The 24,328-nt window shown below is 35.6% G+C and overlaps 2 protein-coding genes across 5 annotated transcripts in view; both read left to right on the forward strand.

Moving 5' to 3' along the window:
• The window catches only part of LOC145327260 (DNA-binding protein RFX7), a 54,974-nt gene extending 49,700 nt beyond the window's left edge, over nucleotides 1-5,274 (forward strand). For both annotated transcript variants that reach the window (XM_080170845.1, XM_080170846.1), the window contains exons 11-14: nucleotides 153-224; nucleotides 2,619-2,738; nucleotides 3,114-3,187; nucleotides 4,989-5,274. In XM_080170845.1, the coding sequence (XP_080026971.1) occupies nucleotides 153-224; nucleotides 2,619-2,738; nucleotides 3,114-3,187; nucleotides 4,989-5,259 (537 nt within the window). In that variant the 3' untranslated portion in view covers nucleotides 5,260-5,274. The remainder of the gene's footprint in view (nucleotides 1-152; nucleotides 225-2,618; nucleotides 2,739-3,113; nucleotides 3,188-4,988) is intronic.
• A 459-nt stretch (nucleotides 5,275-5,733) lies between these two features.
• On the forward strand, nucleotides 5,734-24,125 carry LOC145327263 (uncharacterized). Of its 3 annotated transcripts, none has more exons than XM_080170848.1 (19): nucleotides 5,734-5,865; nucleotides 7,384-7,477; nucleotides 8,377-8,501; nucleotides 9,143-9,246; nucleotides 9,822-9,902; nucleotides 11,129-11,237; nucleotides 15,276-15,349; nucleotides 15,747-15,873; nucleotides 16,606-16,670; nucleotides 17,336-17,417; nucleotides 18,142-18,369; nucleotides 19,713-19,842; nucleotides 20,608-20,727; nucleotides 21,126-21,246; nucleotides 21,781-22,064; nucleotides 22,342-22,462; nucleotides 22,745-22,789; nucleotides 23,195-23,386; nucleotides 24,058-24,125. In XM_080170848.1, exons 1-19 carry the CDS (start codon nucleotides 5,841-5,843, stop codon nucleotides 24,082-24,084), a joined length of 2,154 nt encoding a protein of 717 aa, XP_080026974.1. In that variant the 5' UTR covers nucleotides 5,734-5,840; the 3' UTR covers nucleotides 24,085-24,125. The 3 variants fall into 3 exon arrangements, with proteins under 3 accessions (XP_080026974.1, XP_080026976.1, XP_080026977.1); XM_080170850.1 differs by having other exon boundaries at nucleotides 21,126-21,201; XM_080170851.1 differs by lacking the exon at nucleotides 9,822-9,902.
• Nucleotides 24,126-24,328: the final 203 nt, after the last annotated feature.

A 24,328-nucleotide genomic window follows, 5' to 3' on the forward strand; every position in this document is an offset into this window, starting at 1 on the left:
AAGATTACAAATTATAGTTTTTCTACCAACATATTATCTTCATATCAACCTAAATTAAATAAAATCTACTTCACATTCGAAAGTTTTGGTCACAACCTCATTCTATCAATACCTTTCATGAAACAATTCCTTTTCAAATAATACTTTTTAAGGTTCGGCCCCGACGGTTGGGTACGAGAGGGAACTCTAAATACTGTTATGCTGGCCTTAGAAAAAGAAACCTGGTAAGAATTTAATATTGAATTGATTTTAAAACAAGGACAATGCGTATAAAATAAGCTAGGAAAGTTTAGAAGAATAAAATTAAGAATCTAATAGGGAAAGCAATTAGATACTTAAAAATAATATCATAGGGAGAAAACCTACAGATATACCTAGACACCGAGAGAGATATATCAAAATATACTAGTTTATTTAACCCACTTACCCTTGACAGAATTTGATCATCAATATCTTATTTTCTTCTTTGGCTTTGGGAGTTGCATATTCACAGTAAAATACAAGTAATTTCCTTGTTTCATTAAAATTAAACACCTAAGGTAACTTGTTGTATGTATACCTAAATACACATATAGGTATTATTAGATGCCTCCATGTACCCCTGATATTAGCCTGGAGGGAGGAAGGGGTGGTGAGAGTAGAGATTTATATACATAGATAGTTGTAAATATATTTATATTTAGTTGGAGCCTCCATGTACCCCTGATATTAGCCTGGAGGGAGGAAGGGGTGGTGAGAGTAGAGATTTATATACATAGATAGTTGTAAATATATTTATATTTAGTTGGAGCCTCCATGTACCCCTCATATTAGCCTGGAGGGAGGAAGGGGTGGAGAGAGAATAGAAATTTATATACCTAGATAGTTGTAAATATATTTATATTTAGTTGGAGCCTCCATGTACCCCTGATATTAGCCTGGAGGGAGGGAGGGGTGGAGAGAGAATAGAAATTTATAAACCTAGATAGTTGTAAATATATTTATATTTAGTTGGAGCCTCCATGTACCCCTGATATTAGCCTGGAGGGAGGGGCGGGGGGTGGAGAGAGAGTAGAGATTTATATACCTAGATAGTTGTAAATATATTTATATTTAGTTGGAGCCTCCATGTACCCCTGATATTAGCCTGGAGGGGTGGAGAGAGAGTAGAGATTTATATACATAGATAGTTGTAAATATATTTATATTTAGTTGGAGCCTCCATGTACCCCTGATATTAGCCTGGAGGGAGGGGCGGGGGGTGGAGAGAGAGTAGAGATTTATATACCTAGATATTTGTAAATATATTTATATTTAGTTGGAGCCTCCATGTACCCCTGATATTAGCCTGGAGGGAGGGAGGGGTGGAGAGAGAGTAGAAATTTATAAACCTAGATAGTTGTAAATATATTTATATTTAGTTGGAGCCTCCATGTACCCCTCATATTAGCCTGGAGGGAGGAAGGGGTGGAGAGAGAGTAGAGATTTATATACCTAGATAGTTGTAAATATATTTATATTTAGTTGGAGCCTCCATGTACCCCTGATATTAGCCTGGAGGGAGGGAGGGGTGGAGAGAGAGTAGAGATTTATATACCTAGATAGTTGTAAATATATTTATATTTAGTTGGAGCCTCCATGTACCCCTCATATTAGCCTGGAGGGAGGAAGGGGTGGAGAGAGAGTAGAGATTTATATACATAGAGATAGTTGTAAATATATTTATATTTAGTTGGAGCCTCCATGTACCCCTGATATTAGCCTGGAGGGAGGGAGGGGTGGTGAGAGTAGAGATTTATATACCTAGATAGTTGTAAATATATTTATATTTAGTTGGAGCCTCCATGTACCCCTGATATTAGCCTGGAGGGAGGGAGGGGTGGTGAGAGTAGAGATTTATATACCTAGATAGTTGTAAATATATTTATATTTAGTTGGAGCCTCCATGTACCCCTGATATTAGCCTGGAGGGGTGGAGAGAGAGTAGAGATTTATATACATAGATAGTTGTAAATATATTTATATTTAGTTGGAGCCTCCATGTACCCCTGATATTAGCCTGGAGGGAGGGAGGGGTGGAGAGAGAGTAGAGATTTATATACATAGATAGTTGTAAATATATTTATATTTAGTTGGAGCCTCCATGTACCCCTGATATTAGCCTGGAGGGAGGGAGGGGTGGAGAGAGAGTAGAGATTTATATACATAGATAGTTGTAAATATATTTATATTTAGTTGGAGCCTCCATGTACCCCTGATATTAGCCTGGAGGGAGGGAGGGGTGGTGAGAGTAGAGATTTATATACATAGATAGTTGTAAATATATTTATATTTAGTTGGAGCCTCCATGTACCCCTGATATTAGCCTGGAGGGAGGGAGGGGTGGTGAGAGTAGAGATTTATATACCTAGATAGTTGTAAATATATTTATATTTAGTTGGAGCCTCCATGTACCCCTGATATTAGCCTGGAGGGAGGGAGGGGTGGTGAGAGTAGAGATTTATATACATAGATAGTTGTAAATATATTTATATTTAGTTGGAGCCTCCATGTACCCCTGATATTAGCCTGGAGGGAGGGAGGGGTGGTGAGAGTAGAGATTTATATACATAGATAGTTGTAAATATATTTATATTTAGTTGGAGCCTCCATGTACCCCTGATATTAGCCTGGAGGGAGGGAGGGGTGGAGAGAGTAGAGATGCAGAAGAAGAATTGGGATCCGCTGCTTCGTTTCTCATTAGAGAATGGGTTGAGAAGGTAATATGTCATGGAAGATAGGGCATTAGATGATAATTTAATTTTTTACACCCTAATTGATACTCTTATTACTTATGTATGTATACCTAGCTAAGGTGCTTTTCTAAAAGTGTCTTAACAAGCACTGAACCCTTGCCCTTGAAATGAGGGATAGTTTTTTATATTCCCAACATATGTGGGGGGGGGGGGTCGAACCCTGTGTGTCCTAAATCTGAAGTGTCTATATTGTGCGGGCTACTTTCTATTTAATGTAACCTTATTCTTATAACTATTATAAACCAATTCTTATCTTATTTTGTTTTTCAAAATAAGGAGGGAGATTTTACCTTTGCTCGACTAGGCACTGAGTACCTATATCATTCATGTAATTTTCAGATTCTTGGGGTCAAGTTTGAGAATTTAACTGAGTTAGCTCTACACCTGTTGGATAAGATGTATGTTGATAACAGGTACTGTTAACAAATCTATATATATTAATTTCTTTCTGAATTCAATATTATTTCAGGATATAACTCCATTCCAACATTTCCTCTCTGACAGTTTTTTTCTTCTGATTCTGCATCCATTGTTATGAGATTTTAGAAATCTCAATTAACATATCAAGGGGGGGGGGGAGTTTGTACACTTACAGGAAATGAAAATTCAGTATCAAAGTTTGCCCTGGCATTTTGAGCTTGTTTTTATAGTTATCAACCTAGTTCTTTTTGTAAACTCTCATATATAATTGGATCTACCTGTAAAACTTTGAAAATTGAATTTTGAGACTTTCCTTTTAGGGGCTAGTTGTGCAAAAGACCCCCCCAAACACTAAAATTTTAAGTTATGAGCTTCTTTTTAAAGATATTGAGCTGATTTTTTAAATGGAACCTTTTGTTACATAAATGAGTTGATTAGCAACCTCATATTACATTTTTGCACTTAACTTCTAGGGGCTTGTAAGCTCAAAACTTATAAATTTTGTATTTGGGGGGTTTGTTTTACCCCAAAAGTCCCTAGAAGGATAGTGCGTAAATAAAATATGTAGTTACTACTTAATTCAGTTGTGTGAAAATAGTTTCCAAAAAAAAAATCAGGTCGATATCTTTAAAAATAAGTTCAGTACTTAAAATTTTAGTGTTTGAAGGGGTCTTTTGCCCCACTAGCCCTAGAAGGAAAGTCCCAAAATTCAATTTTCAAAGTTTTACAAGTAGATCCAATCATATATGAGAGTTTAGAAAAAGAATTAGGTTGATAACTATAAAACAAGCTCAAAATGCCAGGGCAAAATTTGATACTGAATTTTCATTTCTTATAAGTGTACAACCCCCCCCCCCCCCTTGCCTGATATTAAGCATTCCATTTTAAAGTGTATTTTACTGTTTTTTCATCAATTTTTTAAAAGTTTGTTTGCTGCGCCTTTTAGGATAATAATAATCCCAATTTTAAGACAATAGACATAATATATATAGACGGTCCATTTGACCCAAAAATTCGTTACTTTTAATTCAAGCGACAAAATTTTTTAAAAAATATAATTTCTAGAAAGCTAAGGAATTAAAATATCCATTCTACTTATTATAGGTTTTGTCATTTGCTTCACACTATACTAGAAATTTTTTTACAAGATATAGTTTACCCAAAGGTTTATCGACTATTTATAGCTGACTCATTGAATGAACGAAATGAAAAAATGCCCTTTCCTATCAAAATCTTAACACAATTTCAACTAATGACATCATGGTCGGGTTGTTCTTTAATTTTTATTCTGTATTGGCTGATTTAAAGAGTATGCCTCTAGTTTATATGCAGGGTTGGCATTAAAAAAACACTTGGTTTAAACCAAAAAACCGAGCTAAAAAAACCCAAAAAAAAACAAGCTGGGGATGGTTTTTTAAAAAATATTTATACAAAGGCCTATCTTTCCAGTTATATCTAATCATTATGTAAATAATACAGTAAATAAGTGTCATAAACCTAAATACCTGATATAAAATTCTTTTAATAGTTTAAATCTTGTACTTTGGTGATTATATCTAATAGCATACAACAGTAGACACAGTGAAATAGAGGCATACAGATATATAAAATATACAGATAATTAACTTTATACTAAATTAGAATACTATAATTTGGATATTATTAAAAAAAAACAAAAAAAAACTGGTTTAAACAAAAAAAAACGGTTTAAACCAAAAAAAACCCAAAGTGGTTTGTTCTTTTTTAAAAAAAATTGGTTTTTTACCAACCCTGTTTATATGTATCTATTTTTAGAAGTAACGCAGCTTGTACCCTTCTCTCCTCTGGCCATCACCGTTCAAATTCAACCTCAGTCATTTCCTCGGGACCAAACGTGTCGGGTCCGCCGCCTTTAACCTCTAACAACACCGGCAATAATGGCGGATTGAGTTCTGACGGCGGCAGCGGCGGAGGATCGGCGGTTGTAACGAGTAATTTGAATAGCAGCGGAGGAATGGTGGCGGGACTGGGGCTAGTCAATAGTATTGCCACCAGGAATAGTAGCTTCATAATTTGCATTGTTTGAAACCGATTGGTATCCGCTGGATTAGAACTGGATCTCAAAGATTATGTATAGCATCGTATTACAGACATTTTTGTATGAATATTAAAATAAGATTCATAGAATTAATACCAGTTTTGTTAACCCGGGCCTTAGGCCTCTCAAGGCTAACAAAACTGGTTTTAATCTCAGAATTTTTCATTTTAATATCCGCGGAAATCTGTCTATAATACGATGAGAGTAACAACGGTGTTTTCACACAAAGAGCCTGTAGATCACTGATAACCCCTTCTCTATGGTTTTAAAAATGGGGGGGGGGGGGGGGTAAGCTTATAACCTACATATCCCTTTTAAAAATACCATTTTGAATACCTACGATTTTTTTATTTTTTGTCCATATAAATGTCCAAAATTTAACATAAAAGAATTTTGTGCTTTACTTTTCACCTCACGTTTGTGGATATTATCATTTACGAAAAATGCTATTATTAATTTGTAGACCCTACGGACGTTCCAACCTTCACTATTAAAAAATTGATTACAGAGAATAATATAAAGCTAACTATTTGCTTAGTGTTGTAACTAACACAAGTTCTTTATCTGGAATGGGCGGTCAAGTCAACTCTCAAGGTAAACTTTATTTAGAATATAGTAAATATTCTTTCAGGGATCTTAAGGAACAAGACACAGTACATTCCTAATGATATTAAACAAAACTAATCCCATCTCTGGATTCAAAATATTTTTAAAATTTTTTCCGTATTCATTCGAATCCGGTGGATAGGAAACGGTTCTCATTCATACGAAAAAAACTATGTCTAGCATCGTAGTATATCCAGCTTTCTACGAATATAAAAATGTACAATCATAAGATTAAAACCAGTTTTTTTTACCCCGTGCCTTCGTCACCTCGGGGCTAAAAAAACTGGTTTTAATCTTATAATTGTACATTCTATATCCGCGGAAAGCTGTTTATAATACGATGCGAGAAATAACTATTAATCGATTCATAATAAAAGTACCCAAAGTTTTTAGGCCAACGAATGAGAAAACGTGTTTATAAAATTTAGGAATAAAGAGTACTTTGCAATTTAATGTCCCCTTCCTCCCCTTTAATCGCCATACTACAGATAATACTCACACACCTTTACATTACATTTACTGAATATGCCGTAAGTATTTCTTTATTATACCTTTATTACAGCTAGCCTTTTTTTCTTCTAAAAAAACTGTCTAGAAAAGTATACTTCAAAATTGTTCATTTTGACCCTTGGTTTTGATAGGGGGGGGGGGGGGGGTTAATGCAACCATCTCGTAATCAGTGAGCAAATGGCACTTAGAATTCGAATTTTGATCAGGAATTTTGCATGAGTAATCCTTGGTAGGTCTATTTTCCCTAAATTGAACAAAAAGTTGGAAAAGTAACGGCTAACGGCTGGCGGCTCAGCAGTTTAGCCATTTTTAAAACTATTTTCAAGGGAAATCATCACGAAACCTATCTTCACATAATACTCTATGCTGCTCCAAAACGTTTTCAAACGGTTCTAGCCGCTAGTTGTGGTACTAGAAATCTAAAAATGTTTTTTTTTGTATCATTTCACAATCACATGATTTAAAGCAAAAATATGTTTCAAAAAGTTGATTCCTACATAATTTATGGCAGATTTGCCCTAAAAATAGCAAAAAAAACGGCTAAACGGCTGAGCCGTAAGCCGTTACTTTTTCAACTTTTTGTTCGATTACGAGATGGTTGCATTAACCCCCCCCCCCCCCCCCTTTATACTTTTTAAAATAAGACGGAAATTTTAACCAAAATTAAGAGGGTTTAGCATAAACTTAAGCATAAACTGAAGCCTGATATTATTTTTATTTTTCCTTCAGATTAATAACACTCTGATATTTAGTTAGATAATAGTTATTTCTCGCATCGCATTATAAACAGCTTTCCGCAGATATAAAATGTACATCGGCATCTAGGGGCTAAAATGCTGATTTTAATCTTATGATTGTACATTTTTATATTTGTAGAAAACTGGATATAATACGATGCTAGACATAGTTTTTTCGTATGGATGAGAACCGGTTCTCATCCACCGGATATTAACCGGTTTCGAATGAATACGAGAAATGATACTTTCTGACTTTTAGGTGGCTATGGTGGAGTAGTTTACACAAATCCTGTTCCAGTTTCTATATCTGGTCTCCAGGATTCTTTGGATACTAAGCTACCTTCCTTGCATAGGTATTATTCTTGTTAATATTAGTTTCTATATCTGGTCTCCAGGATTCTCTGGATACTAAGCTACCTTCCTTGCATAGGTATTATTCTTGTTAATATTAGTTTCTATATCTGGTCTCCAGGATTCTCTGGATACTAAGCTACCTTCCTTGCATAGGTATTATTCTTGTTAATATTAGTTTCTATATCTGGTCTCCAGGATTCTCTGGATACTAAGCTACCTTCCTTGCATAGGTATTATTCTTGTTAATATCAGTTTCTATATTTGGTTTCCAGGACAATCTGGATACTAAGCTACCTTCCTTGCATAGGTATTATTCTTGTTAATATTAGTTTCTATATCTGGTCTCCAGGATTCTCTGGATACCAAGCTGCCTTCCTTGCATAGGTATTGTTCTTGTTCCTACCAGGAACTCCAGCGGCGGCTGCTATCATAGTCTTTAAAACATTTCTTGATTCAAGAAAGATAAAAATTAGGCGCAAGGAGAAATTTCTGTTTTAGGGTTGACCTATTTTCTTTCAAAAGTGGATAAGAACCTGCCCAGGCTCTGCTAAAAATGACAACCTTTAAGGTTTTGTGATTCTTCCAGTCTTAAGATAAACAAGCCATTTTTTCTCTCTTGCATATGATATAAGCAACATATTTTTTCAACAGGCGTTCTTTTAATTGAATACTTAAAAGGGGGTAATTTTGCGTATTTTCCGTAAGGTTGTGTATTACCGTTTGGTCAAATGCGCTTATTAAGTCAAACTGTTCTTAATTTTAACAAAAAATGGTCATAATTAAGAACAGTTTGACTCAATAAGCGCTGGTAAAACTTTACAGAAAATGCGCGAAAAAATTACACCCCCTCCCCCCCTTAAATATGGCTTTGGAGAAGAAAAATTTCCTATTAATTCAGAACCTCGATGGATTCCAAACGGAAATGGAGTTGTTTGTCGACGAACCTGGAGCCCCAGGCTATCAATGGTAAACGAACCAAGAGTGAACCTTTAGAAACTAAGTTCCATCAGGATGTAGAATTAGGTATGTTTAATTTTTACATTTTATTCTGGGATATAAAGGGATAAGACAATGGCCGATAAATTGATGTACATCTCCAATGATGATACACAAAATTACCCCTTCTGTAAATTTAAATTAGTTGTTGAAACGTTTGAACATTTGACTAAATGAATCAACTAATCAAAATTCACTTAAGTCTCCAAAGTTGTTAAGCCAACGAATAAGAAAACGTTATTATAAAACTTTGGGGACAAGTGTAATAAACAGCCAATTGTTCCCTCTCTCTCTGATTTTATCAAGTGTCTTAGTATTAAAGCAATGCTGTTTGATAAAAAAAAAAGAATAAGCAAAAGCAGTTTTGTGATTTTTATCACAAACACTGAGCATTGTTATACAATTTTCTTTTCCTCGAAACTGATTAATATCCACTGAATTAGAACCGGTACTTGACCATACTGTAAAATCATGTATAGCATCGTATTACCGACAATTTTCCACGAGTATTAAGATGAAAAATATAAAATTATTACCAGTTTTGTTGACTCGGGGACTTCGGCCCCGCGTGGCTTATAAAACTGGTTTAAATCTTAATTTTTTTTATTTTATTATCCGCGGAAAGATGTCTATAATGTGATGCGATAAATAACTATTCAATTTTTTAGGCGTATTTAGCGACGGATTAGGAGACACAAAGCCTGGCCAGTTTACCAGGATCCAGCTGGCAAACAACAGGATTCCAACTACCAGCTCCATCTCTCTTGACAAGGTAAACTTTTTCCATAGCTCTGCTGCTCTTTACCCAGAGTTATTGTTATTGTTCGTACATACGTTATTAAATATCATATGTGTGCTTATACCTATTTATAGTCGATCTAAATGACCAAAGATACCAATGTGAAAAAAATCGAAAATTAATTACCAATATGTTTGCCCTAAGTGACCTATAAGGACCAAGCATATTAGAGTTCGAAAAAACTAAAAAGAAGAGAACTAATTTTACTTGTATTTAAAAAGAAATTAACACATAAAATGTCCATTCTAAAAATTAAGAAAACTGATTTTTCGGGTTATATTCCCTTTCGTGGCAACGCCTTTTAAGGGGCGTTTCGTCAAATTTTCATAGTAGCTTTTTTAGGTTATTTTAGGTTATGTGATTGTCCCGCAGGGTTAGGCAATCGGCCCCGCAGGGTTAGAGCCCCCTGCAGGGGCTATAAATAGAGTAAAACCTATTGTGAAAATACGACGAAACGCCCGTTAAGAGGCGTTGCCACGAAAGGGACCATACCCGATTTTTCCTTAACATTTCATCATCAGGTCTAAGAATATTTTTGCCTATTTCAGTTACCTCGTAAAAAGCAGACTGTGGTCCAGGTGACAAACAATATCATGGTGTCTAACTTTAAAACTGAGAATAATGTAGAGGTAGGGCTTTCACCAGGGAGTAAGGGAGGGGACAATGGATCGAATATTCAATTTTTAGGAGTCTCAGACTTTGGGTACTGGTTTAAAGGGAATGTGCAAGAATTTAGCAGTTTCTGACTGACTTTGGGACTTGGGTACTAGCGCACAAAATTTTTTCTAGTTATTAATTACAGAATGTTTACGTCAGTCTGCTGTGCTGGTAATATGATTTTCAAATGAATGCTTTTTTCTTGGAACTTTCTTCTTATTTTATAGTTTTCTGTATTATATTAACTCTCCCTTTACAATTTCCTCCATATTTTCTAGATTAATCTGGATTCCAATGTCTTTAAATTGAATTAATTGCCCATTGTCCCCTCCATTACTCCCTGGCTATTCACACTAATGGATATATTATTACTTGGATGTTACGCCAGATTTTCATGTTTCTAATAAAGTGAAACTCGCATCGGGCTGAAATAACGAAACCCACAATCCACCCACTTTACCCCCATCCCTTCCCCTTTTTTCTGGATGAACGAACTGACCAATAAGTGATGTCATTGTCCATGTATGCAACCCAAAGTTACGACATTTTTTCTCATGTCTTAATATCCACGTATATTCTATATCCATTTTAAAATTATTTTTGTTTATTCAATGGAAGATAGAAATAATGTGGAACTCCCGTAATTCTTAGCATCTAGTACATTTACAAATACCCTTGAAATCTATATATTCATTTTATAAAGCTTCCTAAACTTATTAAAGAACTAGAAAAGTAAAATATTTTAGTTATACTGTTTTGTTCAAAGTCTTTCATTTTTTTACCTTATAAAGTGTTTACCTACATAAATAAAATCTTTAACAAATGAATATAAATTGCAATATTTAACGATCAAGAATAAAACATTCTAGATGTTAATATAAATTTTTTTTTTATTAGATGCCATCTATGAATTTGATCTTACTGGAATGTTTGTAAAAACTATGTGTTTTTGAAATTAGGAAATTTTCACTTTCATTTTTTACATTTGTTTATTACCTAAGTTAATTGTATTGATTTATTATAAAGATGTTTTTTTTTGGGATATGATAAATAGAATTTAACCGTTTTAATACTTCAAGACAGTAATTTTATTAGTATGTAATAAGCCTTTTTTTTAGGTTTTAGATTAAAAATAGCATGTAACACATATTTTGTAGTTTAGAAGAAGTGTTTGATGTCTTAAGATTATTACTTTTAGCACCTATCTGACGAGTGGCTGACCAGCGGATTAGCCGACTCTGGCAACCTGAAGACAGAATATGACGAACCTGCTGACCTCACCACTCACCAGCTATACCTGGGGCCAGGTAACTTTAATATTTTCCAGCGGATGCGCCAGGGATTAAAGGGATAAGACAAAGGTCAATAGATTGATGTAAATTCCCAATCATGCATTGATGATACACAAATTTAGCATTAGTGGTTGAAACGTTGGACACTCAACCTAATGAACCAACCAATAAAAGTGGATGTCGAGGAAGAGCCTGTACGAGGTGCATCTACCTGGAGTGCAACAACAACAGCAGCCCAGCAAAGTCTTCTACCCTACTCCTCTCAGAGGACATCAAGTCAGTCATTTATGAATTTTTCTACTAACTGACCAGCCGATGCCGGCAGGACTGGTCAGAATCTTATTGCTGATGGCCGGAATTGAACCCAACCCAGGACCTAAACCTACCTGGATATGCCCAGTATGCAATATCAAACTCTCGACAAATTCAACATCAGTAAAATGCACCATCTGTCATCAATGGGTCCATTGCCGCAAACTTAACAATTGCAGCAGATTAAAATCTCACAAAGATTATGACAATACCTCATACACTTGCTCCAGCTGTTTACCCAGCCTTCCTCGCATCCTCCCAACCTCAACTACATCCTCTTCATCCTTATCAACAACATCATTCCCACCACCATCAACTACATCAACTTCACCCTCTACTACTGCAACTTCATCATCTACTACTTCAACTTCATCACCTACTACATCCTCATCAAATGTTAAACCTATCCTGCAAATACATAACAGTGAAGCATATGAACTACCAATCCTTCAATGGAATTGTAATGGAATAAGAAGTAAATTAACCGAACTGATACAATACCTACATAAACACCAACTAAAGATTGCTGTCATTCAAGAATCTAAGCTGAACTATAATTCAACACCTCCAACCATTCCTAACTTTACTATGATACGTAAAGACAGACTCTCTGATAAGGGGGGCGGACTTATCATCTATATACATAAAACAATACAGTTCCAAATGCTTCCAGATTTTCCTTCAGACGGCCACACCTTAGGTATTCTAGTAGGATATACTAACATCATCAACATTTACATTCCTCCTACTACCAGCTGTACACCTGGTTTTAAACCCAAGCTTCAAGACTATCTCCCAGCAGGAGACTCTTTGATCTTGGGTGACTTCAATGCTCATGATCCGCTCTGGCATTCAAGCATCCAGGACAACAGAGGTTCAGACCTAGCTGAAATAATAGGGAACTCACCCTATGGTGTGCTAAATGAGAACATGCCAACCAGACTTCCATCCAACGGAAATGCAACATCACCAGACATCTCTCTTGCTTCAATCTCACTCATTAACAGCACTGAATGGAGAACTACAACAAGTCTAGGATCAGATCACCTGCCAATCATTATCAAGATCAGCACCAAAATTACACCCATCAAAAGCGATTTCAGAAATTTTATAAATTTTGAAAAAGCTGACTGGGGTAAATTCACATCATTAACTGAACAAGCATTTGAAAATCTACCTGATATTGAAAATGGTGACTCTATCCACACAGCTGAAAAACAGTTCAGGAAAATCATAAATAAAGCAGCCAAGAAAACCATACCTGGGGGCAGAATAAAGGACATAGTTCCAGAAATACCTTCAGCTACAGCTGCTAAAATGAAACAAAGAGATGAACTTAGAGCTAATGATCCACACTCGGCTGAAATTGCCGCTCTCAACAGAGACATCTACACCGAGATTAGTCAACATCGTAAAACAAAATGGCGAGAGAAAATTAGTGACATTAGCAAAGGCTGCTCAACTAAACTATTCAAATTGATTAAAAACTTGAATGGTAAAGGAACTAGCTCTCAAAATCAAGCAATTAAATTCAAAGGCAGATATATATCTTCTGCCAGAGACATTGCTAACGGTTTCAACAAACAATTCACATCTGTTGTTAGACATATCAGTTCCAAGCAGTCAAGATCAGTTTCTAAAAACATCAAGAAAAATGATCTGGATAACCCAATCTCTTTCACCTACCAAGACACAGACAAGGCGATAAAATCAAGCAAAGCTTCTAAAGCTGCTGGACCAGACAACATTTCCAATCTACACCTGAAACATCTTGGACCAAATGGTATTTCATACCTAACTAAAATCTTCAACCTATCAGTGTCTACCAGCATAATACCTGACATCTGGAAAAAATCCATCATTATTCCACTCCTAAAACCAAATAAACCATCAAACATCTCTGATTCCTACAGACCTGTCTCCCTACTTTGTCCAGCAATCAAAATCCTAGAAAGACTTTTACTTCCCACTTTAACAGATAATTTAGAAGTCCCAGTTTTCCAGCATGGATTCAGAAAGAACCATTCAACAGTTTCAGCTTTGAACGAGTTCAATGACCAAGTCGCCACAGGCTTTAATGAAAAAGCCTCCAAGAGACCAGACAGAACAGTTTTACTCCAAATTTACTCAATTTCTACCTTCGACATCTGCCTAAACCTCCAAAGAACATCCAAGTTGTACAATATGCTGATGACATTAGCATTTATGCCACAGGAAAGCCCTATACAGGTCTTGCCGAAGCCATAAACAAGTACATCCCTGAGGTTCTTACATTTCTGGAAGAGAGAGAACTGCAGGTTTCTCCCACAAAATCAACGGTCACACTCTTTACACCAGACACCAAAGAATTTAAAGAGGTCCCAGAAATTAAGATGAAGGATACTGTTGTCCCCCATGAGCCCACCCCAAGGCTACTTGGCGTCACATTCGACACCATGTACACGTTCTCACACCATGTGAAAAACATCACAGATTCTGCTAAGACCAAGATAAATCTGATGAAATCCTTGGCAGGCTCAACATGGGGACAAGATGTTGAAACCCTTGCTCTAACCTACAAATCCATCTGTCGTAGTGTTTTAGAGTATGCGGCTCCAATCTGGAGCCCAATCATATCAGACACCAGTTGGCTTAAACTCCAGACCACCCAAAACCAAGCTCTCAGAGTTGTCACAGGCAACCTCGCCATGGCCTCTGAGCAGCACCTGCACAGAGAAGCTAAAATCATCCCAATCAAGGACCACTGTAGGATGATCACCTGCCAATATTTGTTGACCAACCATGTCCAAGACCACCCTGGTTTCAGACTAACAACTAAGCCTCTTCCCCCACGTAGTCTGAAACCTACAATTCAGCACTACAGGAAAGACATTGAAAATCTTCTACCTGTAAATAAGGATGACCTAAAGGCCAAGATAAAGGTTATTCATACCACAGGCGTGCAAAAGGCCCTGGCACAATACCCCCCCAACAAAGTCCTCAACACAACCCCCCCTGAGGTGAACAAGGAGGAAGCCAATCTACCCAGATTCACCAGATCCAGACTATCACAACTGCGATCTGGATACTGCAGAACACTCAATTCTTATATGAGTAGAATAAATTCAAATATCGACGATTGTTGCCCACTTTGCAACAATTCTCCACACAACACCAACCATCTGTTCAACTGCCTAAATAACCCGACCAACCTCAACATTTTATCCCTTTGGACCCAACCTAAACAAGCGGCAGACTTTTTATCTATTGACGAGGGCATAACCTGAACAGAAAAATTCGAGACTGACAAGATGTAGCTCTGGAGGCTAATCAATCAATCAACCAATAAAAGTACAATAACAGTCCCCAAAGTTGTTAAGCGAACAAATAAGAAAACGCTATTACAAAACTTTGGGGATTAGTGTAATAATCATTGGGATACGCTGCCTAGAGGCCTATATGGGCACTTAAGGCATGGATGGATAGAGGGGGGAGGGAGAGGGTGTACTCGAATATATTAAAAATTTCCTTTTTAAACGGAAAATTAAAAAAAAATTGGGGTCGATTTATTTTGGGAAGGTGGATGTATCCTCCACCAAAATAGTTTTAAACCTTTTCTTGAGAAGTATATAGTGTTATTTAGGAATCAATACAATCACAGGAAGGATAGGAACGGTTTTGGTTATAGCTCTTATTAAGCAACATTTACATTATAAATGGGAGGAAAGTTGAACATTCCTTTTCATGTTATATTTCTGTTAGGTGAACCTGGAGGAGACAACACTCCCAGAGATAAGTTGACCGCTGGTTCTGGAGGAAGCAGCAGCGATGCACAGGTAGGAAAAAAATTGATAATAGAATCTTATTTCATAAGGAAGAAGAGTTTATGTTATAAGGAACACTTTAATTTTTACTTCCACTAAAAGGATCAGCATCGTTTTATAGGATAAATTTTCAATGTTGCCATTGTAAAACTTTATCTTTATGGAAATCGCTGAAACTTCTAGTCTGTTTAAAATGTTTCCCCTACTTTAAAAAAAATCTATCAAAATGCCAAATCTCGGTTGAAATCAGCTACGTGTGTGGAAACATTACTTTCAGTACCAGTACCTATAAGAAGCTACATATTAAAGTAGAACCATCTCGATTCAGCTATTAGAAAGATCCTTCGGTTCAAACAGACAGACAGATAGAGATCCAGTTACTTTATTACAATGGATTACGAATTTTCAGGAGGAAGAGATTGCTGGCTATTTTCCTGGATCAGTTTCTGGAGAAACTGAGCTTGACAACACAACAGATCAAAAGAAGCTGACTCAGCTCCGGGAATACCTGCAGAAGAATCTGAAATCTCCGTCAGGTATGAATCCAGCTATTTTTATGACTTTAATAAAAAATTCCAACCAATTAACTTTTTGTAAGGCTCCCTTGTCATTTTTATGGCCCTTAGGACCTCTTGAAAAGTTTTTTTTCTTTCTTTTTTGCACATTGGGGTGCGCAGGGATCTTTTTTGGACCTGTGATAATTGACGTTTTTTATTTGAAGTCAGGGAAAAAGGGAATGTGATTCTGACAAATATTTGTAAAGGAAAATTTCCCAACAACCCCCTTATCCCCCCCCCCTTTTACCCACTCCCCTTCAGTTACATTAAAAAAACAAGTTTTACTTCAACAAAATATTAAACTTTGCGCCATTACTCCTTGTTTAAAGGTTTTTTTTAAAGAATACAAATTAAGGAGCGTAGCTCTATGATAATATTTCATAAAATGTAGTATGTTCTGGACATTTAATGTATATCTAAATTTCTATATGAATTGATATATTATTACTTGGACGTCCCACCAGATTTTCATGTACTCTAATAATTATAAAGTTCGCAGCTGGATAAAACAATGATTTCCACCCAGCTACCCCCTTTATTCCATACTCTCCCAACCTACTAAATGAACGAACTAACCAATTAATAAGGTCATATAAGCAATCTAACTTGACGACAAATTTTCCCCTGTCAATATATCCACGTATTCTTGAACCATTGACGAACAGCTGATCAAGAAGAATATTTTGTAGTTAACTATTCTTTTTTTTTAAGGTGGTAATCCTCTGGGAGGTGGAGCTTTTAAACCAACCAGTCTTCCTTTAAGAGAAATAAACAAGGTATGGTTTTATCAAATATTTTTCTTCCTTGTCTAGTATGTATATTCCCGGAAAAGAACAACCTTTTTGGTTCAGTGGTTTTAGAGATCTCAAGCTTCAGGTTGACGGACAGAAAGACATTCTACTACTTTTTCAAAATATAGACCAACAAAAACTCTACGTATCATATTCATAACAACGCTTATAAAATATAAATGTATGAATGTCGTTTTTCTTTAACAAGGATTATTCGTAAATTTGTTGCAAAACTTCTTAAATACAGAATTCTGTTTAAGGACATACTGACTTTTTTAGGATTTGATTATAGAGATGTTTCGCTTATAATATTGTACCTTATTGTAAAAGTAATCAGAACTCCAAAATTCAGATCAATCAGATGATTACATGACATAAAAAATTGTTGTTAAAAGTTTTAAAAATCTACATGTTTAAAATGGACGTACGGACATTCTGGCAACGATTATCGAGTTGCTACGCTTTCTAAGTCGTTCCTTATTTCTACAGGAATCTCCATGCAAAGTTTGAAATGAATAGGACAATTATAACATGCATAAATTAAGGAAAAAAGATATCCGTTGCACGTACGGACGGAAGTACGGACCGACCCTAATTATAGAAAAGCTTATATTAAAAAATATTAAGGTTTCATAAAAATGTACTTTCAGGGTGGTGGAGGTGTAAATGTGGATAGTTCTGCTGCTCCTACATTGTCCAATAGGAGGAGAGTGTCTTTCAATCCTATCACAGGCAAGTATCTTTTATATTGTCCAATAGGAGGAGAGTGTCTTTCAATCCTATCACAGGCAAGTATCGTTTATATTGTCCAATAGGAGGAAAGTGTCTTTCAATCCTATCACAGGCAAGTATCGTTTATATTGTCCAATAGGAGGAGAGTGTCTTTCAATCCTATCACAGGCAAGTATCGTTTATATTGTCCAATAGGAGGAGAGTGTCTTTCAATCCTATCACAGGCAAGTATCTTTTATATTGTCCAATAGGAGGAGAGTGTCTTTCAATCCTATCACAGGCAAGTATCGTTTATATTGTCCAATAGGAGGAGAGTGTCTTTCAATCCTATCACAGGCAAGTATCAAGGTTTCATACCAACAGGGATCTAAATGAATAAGACAATGGTCGATAAATTGATTTACATTCCTAATTATATACACAAAATTCAGTAGGTTACAATTAGTGGTTGAAACGTTTGAACACTCAACGAAATGAACCAACCAATCAAAATTTACTAAAAGTCTCCAAAGTTTTTGAAATGATTAAGAAAACGTTATTCAAAACTTTGGGGACTAGTGTATTAAACAGCCCTTCTCTCCCAAGCAACAATGAATGTTTGGAGCATTTTAAAGATTATTTTTAGTTTGTCCGGCTAAAAAGCAATGTATAATTTCTAAGAATGAAATTCATTAGATAGATAAATGTTGATATCAAATACATATTAATGAAAATAATATTTTAGTTACAGACCTGCCCGTATCAACGCCAAGTTCCTCATGTCCGTCGGCGGTTGTTCCCCCCTCCCCGCTCAGGCGGCGCCACTACTCATTCCAGCCGATATCGCCGAAGGGCGGCGGTACCCTTCAATCACCGCCGGCCTCGCCGTTTGTCTCGCCGAGTAGCACACCGGTGAATGTGTTCAGGTCCCGCCATTCGTCTGGTTCTGCCCTCCCTATTCACTTACTTCCAGGTATAGTTGTGTTTCTTTCTTTTGCGAAGTTTTTTCAATAATTAGAGTCGAGCCTTCTGTCCGTAACGGTTAGCTCTTTTCTTTGATTTATACATGTTAGAATGGTCCTATCGACCAATTTTGTTAATATTCTGCTTATTCAGTTCTTAAACTCTATGTGTTATGTGCGTTTGTCCTACCGTTTCAAAGCAGGTATAAGGGAAAGTGATTTTTTAGAAACAATTCTTAGGAAAAATTTCCCCACAACAATCTTCCCTTATTTCCCCCCCCCCCTCTTACCCACTTCCCTTCAGTTATATAAAAAAGTTTTACGCCAACAAAATATTTAAAATTCGGCAATTTCAAATAGAACTAATGGAGCCTCTAAGTGTAGGATTATCTACTTATCAGACTACTTATTAATTATTAAATTTACCAGCGGCTTCGCCATTAGCCTCTAGGGGCTTTGGCGCTCTATTAAAAATGCAAAATTAAGAGTGAGGTTTATGGTTTTGTTCTATGAGTGCTCCTAATCCTCATGGGGATATCTTGGTTTTTTGGGGGGTTTTGGGGTTGTCCCACCCCCAAAGGAAATAGCTTAAAACCCCCACAGGACCAGTAGATATATTCCCTGAAGAGCAGAATCCAATCGGTTCAGTGGTTACGGATATTTTAAGGAACGGACGGACAGACATCAAGCTACTTTGTATTATAGATTTAATTATTTCTTAACTTTTTTATTTTCAAATTAAACTTTTGTGAAATTAAAATTATTGAATTTTTAATTGTATAATCATATTATAAATTGTTATTCTATAGAATTTTACAACGAATCTCTAATAGCCGTTTTCTTTAAAACTCTATTCATGAAATTATTAAAAGATACATAAAATTATTTTCTATAAATTAACATTAAATATTTTGATTTAAAATTATCTGTAAAGCTCTAATCTTTTTCCGTCGAAAATTCAGCCCGGTAAAGGAGCAATTTAAAAAAAAGAAGCCTTTTTATTTTAGAGTTTTTAATAGGAAAAGTTTTATTTAATATATTTCTCTTTAAAGTGAAATCTAACAATTTTGGAAACTTAAGATTGAAAGTATATTTCCAGTATGGCATCGAATCTGATTAATGTCCGCTGGATTAGAACCGGTTCTCAGCCATACTGAAAAATCATGTATAGCATCGTATTTCAGACAATTATCCACGAATATTAAAATAGAAATCATAAAATTAATAAAGGTTTGTTGGCCTATCGGGGCTAACAAAACTTGCTTTAATTCTTATAATTTAAATATCCGCTAAAAGCTGTCTATACGATTTTATTGTTCATTCTTGCATTTCATATTTATATATTTTTATCAAGGTGGAGGGGGTAGAAACCATCACCCGAGTGGGTGTAGTGATGTTAGTAGAGCAGCAACGTATGGGTCAGCCTCGGAATCTTCTACGCCTTTCATTTCTCCACAGAGCACGCCAATACATTTCAACAACAGGTAAAATTACAAATAAAAATAAAATATTAAAAATTGAGGGAGGGAGGGGTCATAAAAATGAAGTTATTAAAAAAACGTCTTGGTGTAAACCAACCAAGGCACCCCCAAAAAGAAAAGCTTGGACGCCCTTGGGTTAACAGATAATTTTCCTTCAGCCAGTTTTAAAAATGCTACAGAAATCGATATATTATTACTTGGATGTTGCTCCATGTTTTCATGTACTTTAATAAAGGGATTCTCGCAGCTGGCTAAATTTAACCCCTCCCACTTGATGTAAGAACTGGCCAATAAATGAGGTTCACATTAGCAAGCTAAATTGACGACAATTTTCCCACGTCAATTTAAGAATCTGAATTACATAGTTCATTAAGTTCAGTGTTTAAACGTTTTTACCACTAATTGTAACCACCGTCATTGGTAATGTACATTAATTTATCGGCCATTGTCTTATCCCTTTATATCCCTGGACAAAACTATATTTCACTCAGTTTTAAGATTTTTTATCTAATTTTCTCGTATTCATTCAAATCCGTTGGATAGTAACCGGTTCTCATCCATACGAAAAACTATGTCTAGCATCGTATTATATCCTGCTGTCTACGAATATAAAAATGTACAATCATAAGATTAAAAACCAGTTTTTTACCGGTGCCTTCGGCACCTCGGGGCAAAAAAAAACTAGTTTTAATCTTATAATTGTACATTCTATATCCGCGGAAAGCTGTTTATAATACGATGCGAGAAATAACTATTATTTTTATTTAGATCCCGGCACAATTCAGCACAGCCCCGGTTGTGTCGGTCACGGCACTCTAGTGGTCTCACCATCAACCCTCAGTACAGTAATAGGTTCAATACTAATCCATACTCACCTGGTGCTTTAAGGTAGGTGCAATTTCTTTTAAATGTTTGAAAGAATGATTGGATCGGAAAGAAAACTAAATAGCGGGATTCGTCGTATTTTCACATTATCTTTACCTACATAGGTTATTATAGGCTAGGTAATAGTTAATGATTGTACCGCAAGGTTAGAAAATTAGCTCCACTAGGAGAAAAGCTACAGTGAAAATACGACAAAACCCGATACTTCGTTTTCTTTCCATGATCCGTTGCTTTTCTTCCATATTTGAAGTATTTTATGCTATTCAATGCGTCCGTTGGGCTGTCTGTAGTTCTGCAAGACCATCAAAAGCCCATGTGTTCTTCTTATATGTTTGTACCTGAAATTCTGTTTGGTTATTATGTTGTTATTCTTGTTTACTGAATAATTATTTATATTTCAGTAACCTGAACAATCCTTTCTCACCTCAGCCTGCGACGCCACTGCAGTGTTCTGACCAAGAACCAATATTTGCCCAGGTATACAATAATACCAATATCTTCAACAATCAAAACTATAACCAGGTATACTATGGTAACAAAACTTGCAACTATTTGAAATTTAATGCTAACGGGTTGGTCTTTATTAATGATTTTGGTTTCTATTCTCGCCAATTGCGCCATGAATTAGGACGTTAGTAGGGCACCTTGGCATTAATAAACCAACTGACTACTTTACAAAGAGGGGGGGGGGGGGGAGGGGGCGGATGTGCCACTTTTTGAAACCAAAAGTAAAACGGGCATGATCTCAGCCCATAAAAGAGTTACAGCTCTAAAATTCGGCACAGCAGTTTCTTTTGTGGAGAACAATATGGAACTGTGAAGAAACGCGTTTTTCTTTTGGTTTCAAAAAGTGGCACATCCGCCTCCCCCCTTTTCGTCCAATTAAAGGGAATACCTTCGAAAGGGCCATATCTTTTATGCAAAATACTTTAATAAGGAAACGAAACAGGGATAATCTTGATCGAAATTATGTTTATAGAGTTAAAATCTATTAATTTTCTAATCTAATTTTTTATTGCAGAATGATTTTAGCATGGCATATTACTTCTTTTTCAGGTGCAGAACTCTGGTCAATATCAGTCTGGCGGTCAGGTGGTCGGCGGTAACCTGCACCAGGACCAGGACCCGCGCTCCCGCCATTCCAGTGCCGGCTCCGAACCTGGTGTGGTGGGGTTGGGCGGCGGTGGTGGGCACCTGCTGCAGGCCCCACGGTCAGCGCCAATGTCGCCGTACAGCACGGCGGGAAGCGGCGGTCAGATGGCGAATAATGTACGGGTGAGGCATCAGTCGGCTGGCGGGGCGATACAGCAAATTTCTAGTGGCTCTACAATTCATTATAGGTAAAACAAACTCTTTTTAGCCTTTACAAATTCACCAAAGTGAAGAAAAACATGGAGAAAGGGAAAATGTTGTAAATCTAAAGTATATTCAAAGCTTCATATATGTTTATCGGTTAGCGAGATCCTTCGGTACAAAGAGACAAGCAAACATCCTGTTACTTTATGTTGAAAGCAGCTAAAAGTGAAATTTGTACATTTTAATAAGTAAAAATAAACCCTTTATAATATGCTAAATTATTTTCAATCTGAACATAAAAAAAAACTTGTTTTATTTAAGACCTAGTTGGAACGGGGGAGAATTCAACGGTAACGGAGATGATATGTACAGTAAAATGTTTACAACAACGGAACCTCTCCAAACCTCTACTTTGGACCAATCACAAATTATGGATTATCAGGTTAGTCATATGAAGGAGTACCTATATTACACCGGTACTGCCAAGTTGGACTGTGCTAGTTTGAACCAACCAATCAAGATCAATGAGCCCAAAGTTTTAAGCCAACGAAGTAGATAGTGTGTTTATAAAACTTTGGGTACCAGTATAAGTTAAAGATAAATTTTAGAACTTCAGACCTGATTCAAATGTTCTGTGTTAAAAGTATTTTATTTATTAGCTTGTCTTATTGTCAAAATGTTATTAAAATCTTTTAATTTGATAATACACATTTATATTGTTTAGGTTCCTGTTTCTGACTCTTATTCACGCTCCAATACATTAGATAATGTAAGTTTTTATTTAAAACTCATAAAAATATAATAAGAATAAGTAAGGCTTCGAATCCAGTTGATTTCCATTGGAATAGAACTTGTTTAAGTTATTCTAAAAAATCATATATTGTATCGTATTATTCACAATTTGTTACACAAAAAAAAAGAAAATGTAAAATCATAGAAATTGACTTTCTAATATTTAAATTCACTATCCGCGGAAAACAAAATAAGATTTAATCAATAACTATTATTTAACTCTTTCTTTTTTTTTAAATGAGGGGGGATACTAATGCACCACTTAAAATTAAATAAAGGGCGTTGATAAAAAGTGGGTTACATAATTGAAATTCTTGCCTCTTTGATATTGGGTCGATGTCCAAAGTTTCGTTTTTTTAAGCAGTAATTTTTATAATTTTAGGAATTTGGCGGAACAGTTTCATTAGATGGCTACATAAGCGGTGTCATGGATGATAACGGAGAAAACAAGGGCGAGCTGATGCAGGGCGGCGAAGCAACGGCGGTTGTGACAACCGCCGGCGAAAGTTATATTCTTGACGATGCTATTTCTGCACTCACAAGTGATAAAGATTTTATCAACAAAATATTTCAGGTTAAATTTAGCTTTTACATTTATTAAATTTTAAGGTTTCTTTTTTCATAAAAAGAATTTAATATGAAGTATAGTATACTGTAAAAGAAATCTATATTTTATATTCAATTCACTGATAAATTTCTTCATAATTTGTAATTTCCCACTAACTTAGAAAGTTATCATAGAGAGGTAATTTTTGCAAGTCGCAGAAATCTTTTTACGTCAAAGTAGTAGGATGTATGTTTGTTCGTCCAAATAAAATTTTGCATTTGTTTGCATTATTGCTTCTAATTTTCAATTTCTTAAACTTGTAAGTTTTAGTAAATAATTTAAGACGTTTTATGGAGTTTGTATGTCTATAGTCTATACTATTGTCAAACAGTCATCAGTTTCTTTTTATTTATCGCATCGTATTATAAACATCTTTCCGCGGCGAATACAAGAATTTACAATTATAAGATTAAAACTAGATTTGTTAGCCACGAGATGCCGAAGGCATGGTTAAAAAAAACTGTTCTTAATATTATGATTGTACATTTTTTTATTCGTAGAAAACTGGATTAAATACGATACATGACTTTTCAAGTTTTCAGTATGGCCAAAGACCGGTCCTAATCCAGTGGATATTAATCGGATTCGAAGCCTTACTGGAATTCTTTTTTATTATATTAAAAACCATTTTATTCCAGGAGGTGGATAATAGCAATAGCAATTAGACAGAAATACAAAGTAGAAAATTTATCAACAGCAAAGAAAATGAGTTTTGAAGCAGACAGTAGAAAAAAAGTACTAAGGTGGGTTCTTAAAAAAACCAAGTATTGCTGAATCGGCTATGGTAGTCAAATCCTTAAAATTATTTTTGTAAAAAAATCTTCCAAAATCATAATGAAAATTCAAAAATTGGATTAAATATTGTGTTATTAACCCGTCTGAAATTTTTAATTTATAGATGAATTTTAC

Source organism: Acartia tonsa, chromosome 8 (assembly GCF_053477335.1).
Source record: "Acartia tonsa isolate MP-2025a chromosome 8, ASM5347733v1, whole genome shotgun sequence".
NCBI lineage: Eukaryota > Metazoa > Arthropoda > Copepoda > Calanoida > Acartiidae > Acartia > Acartia tonsa.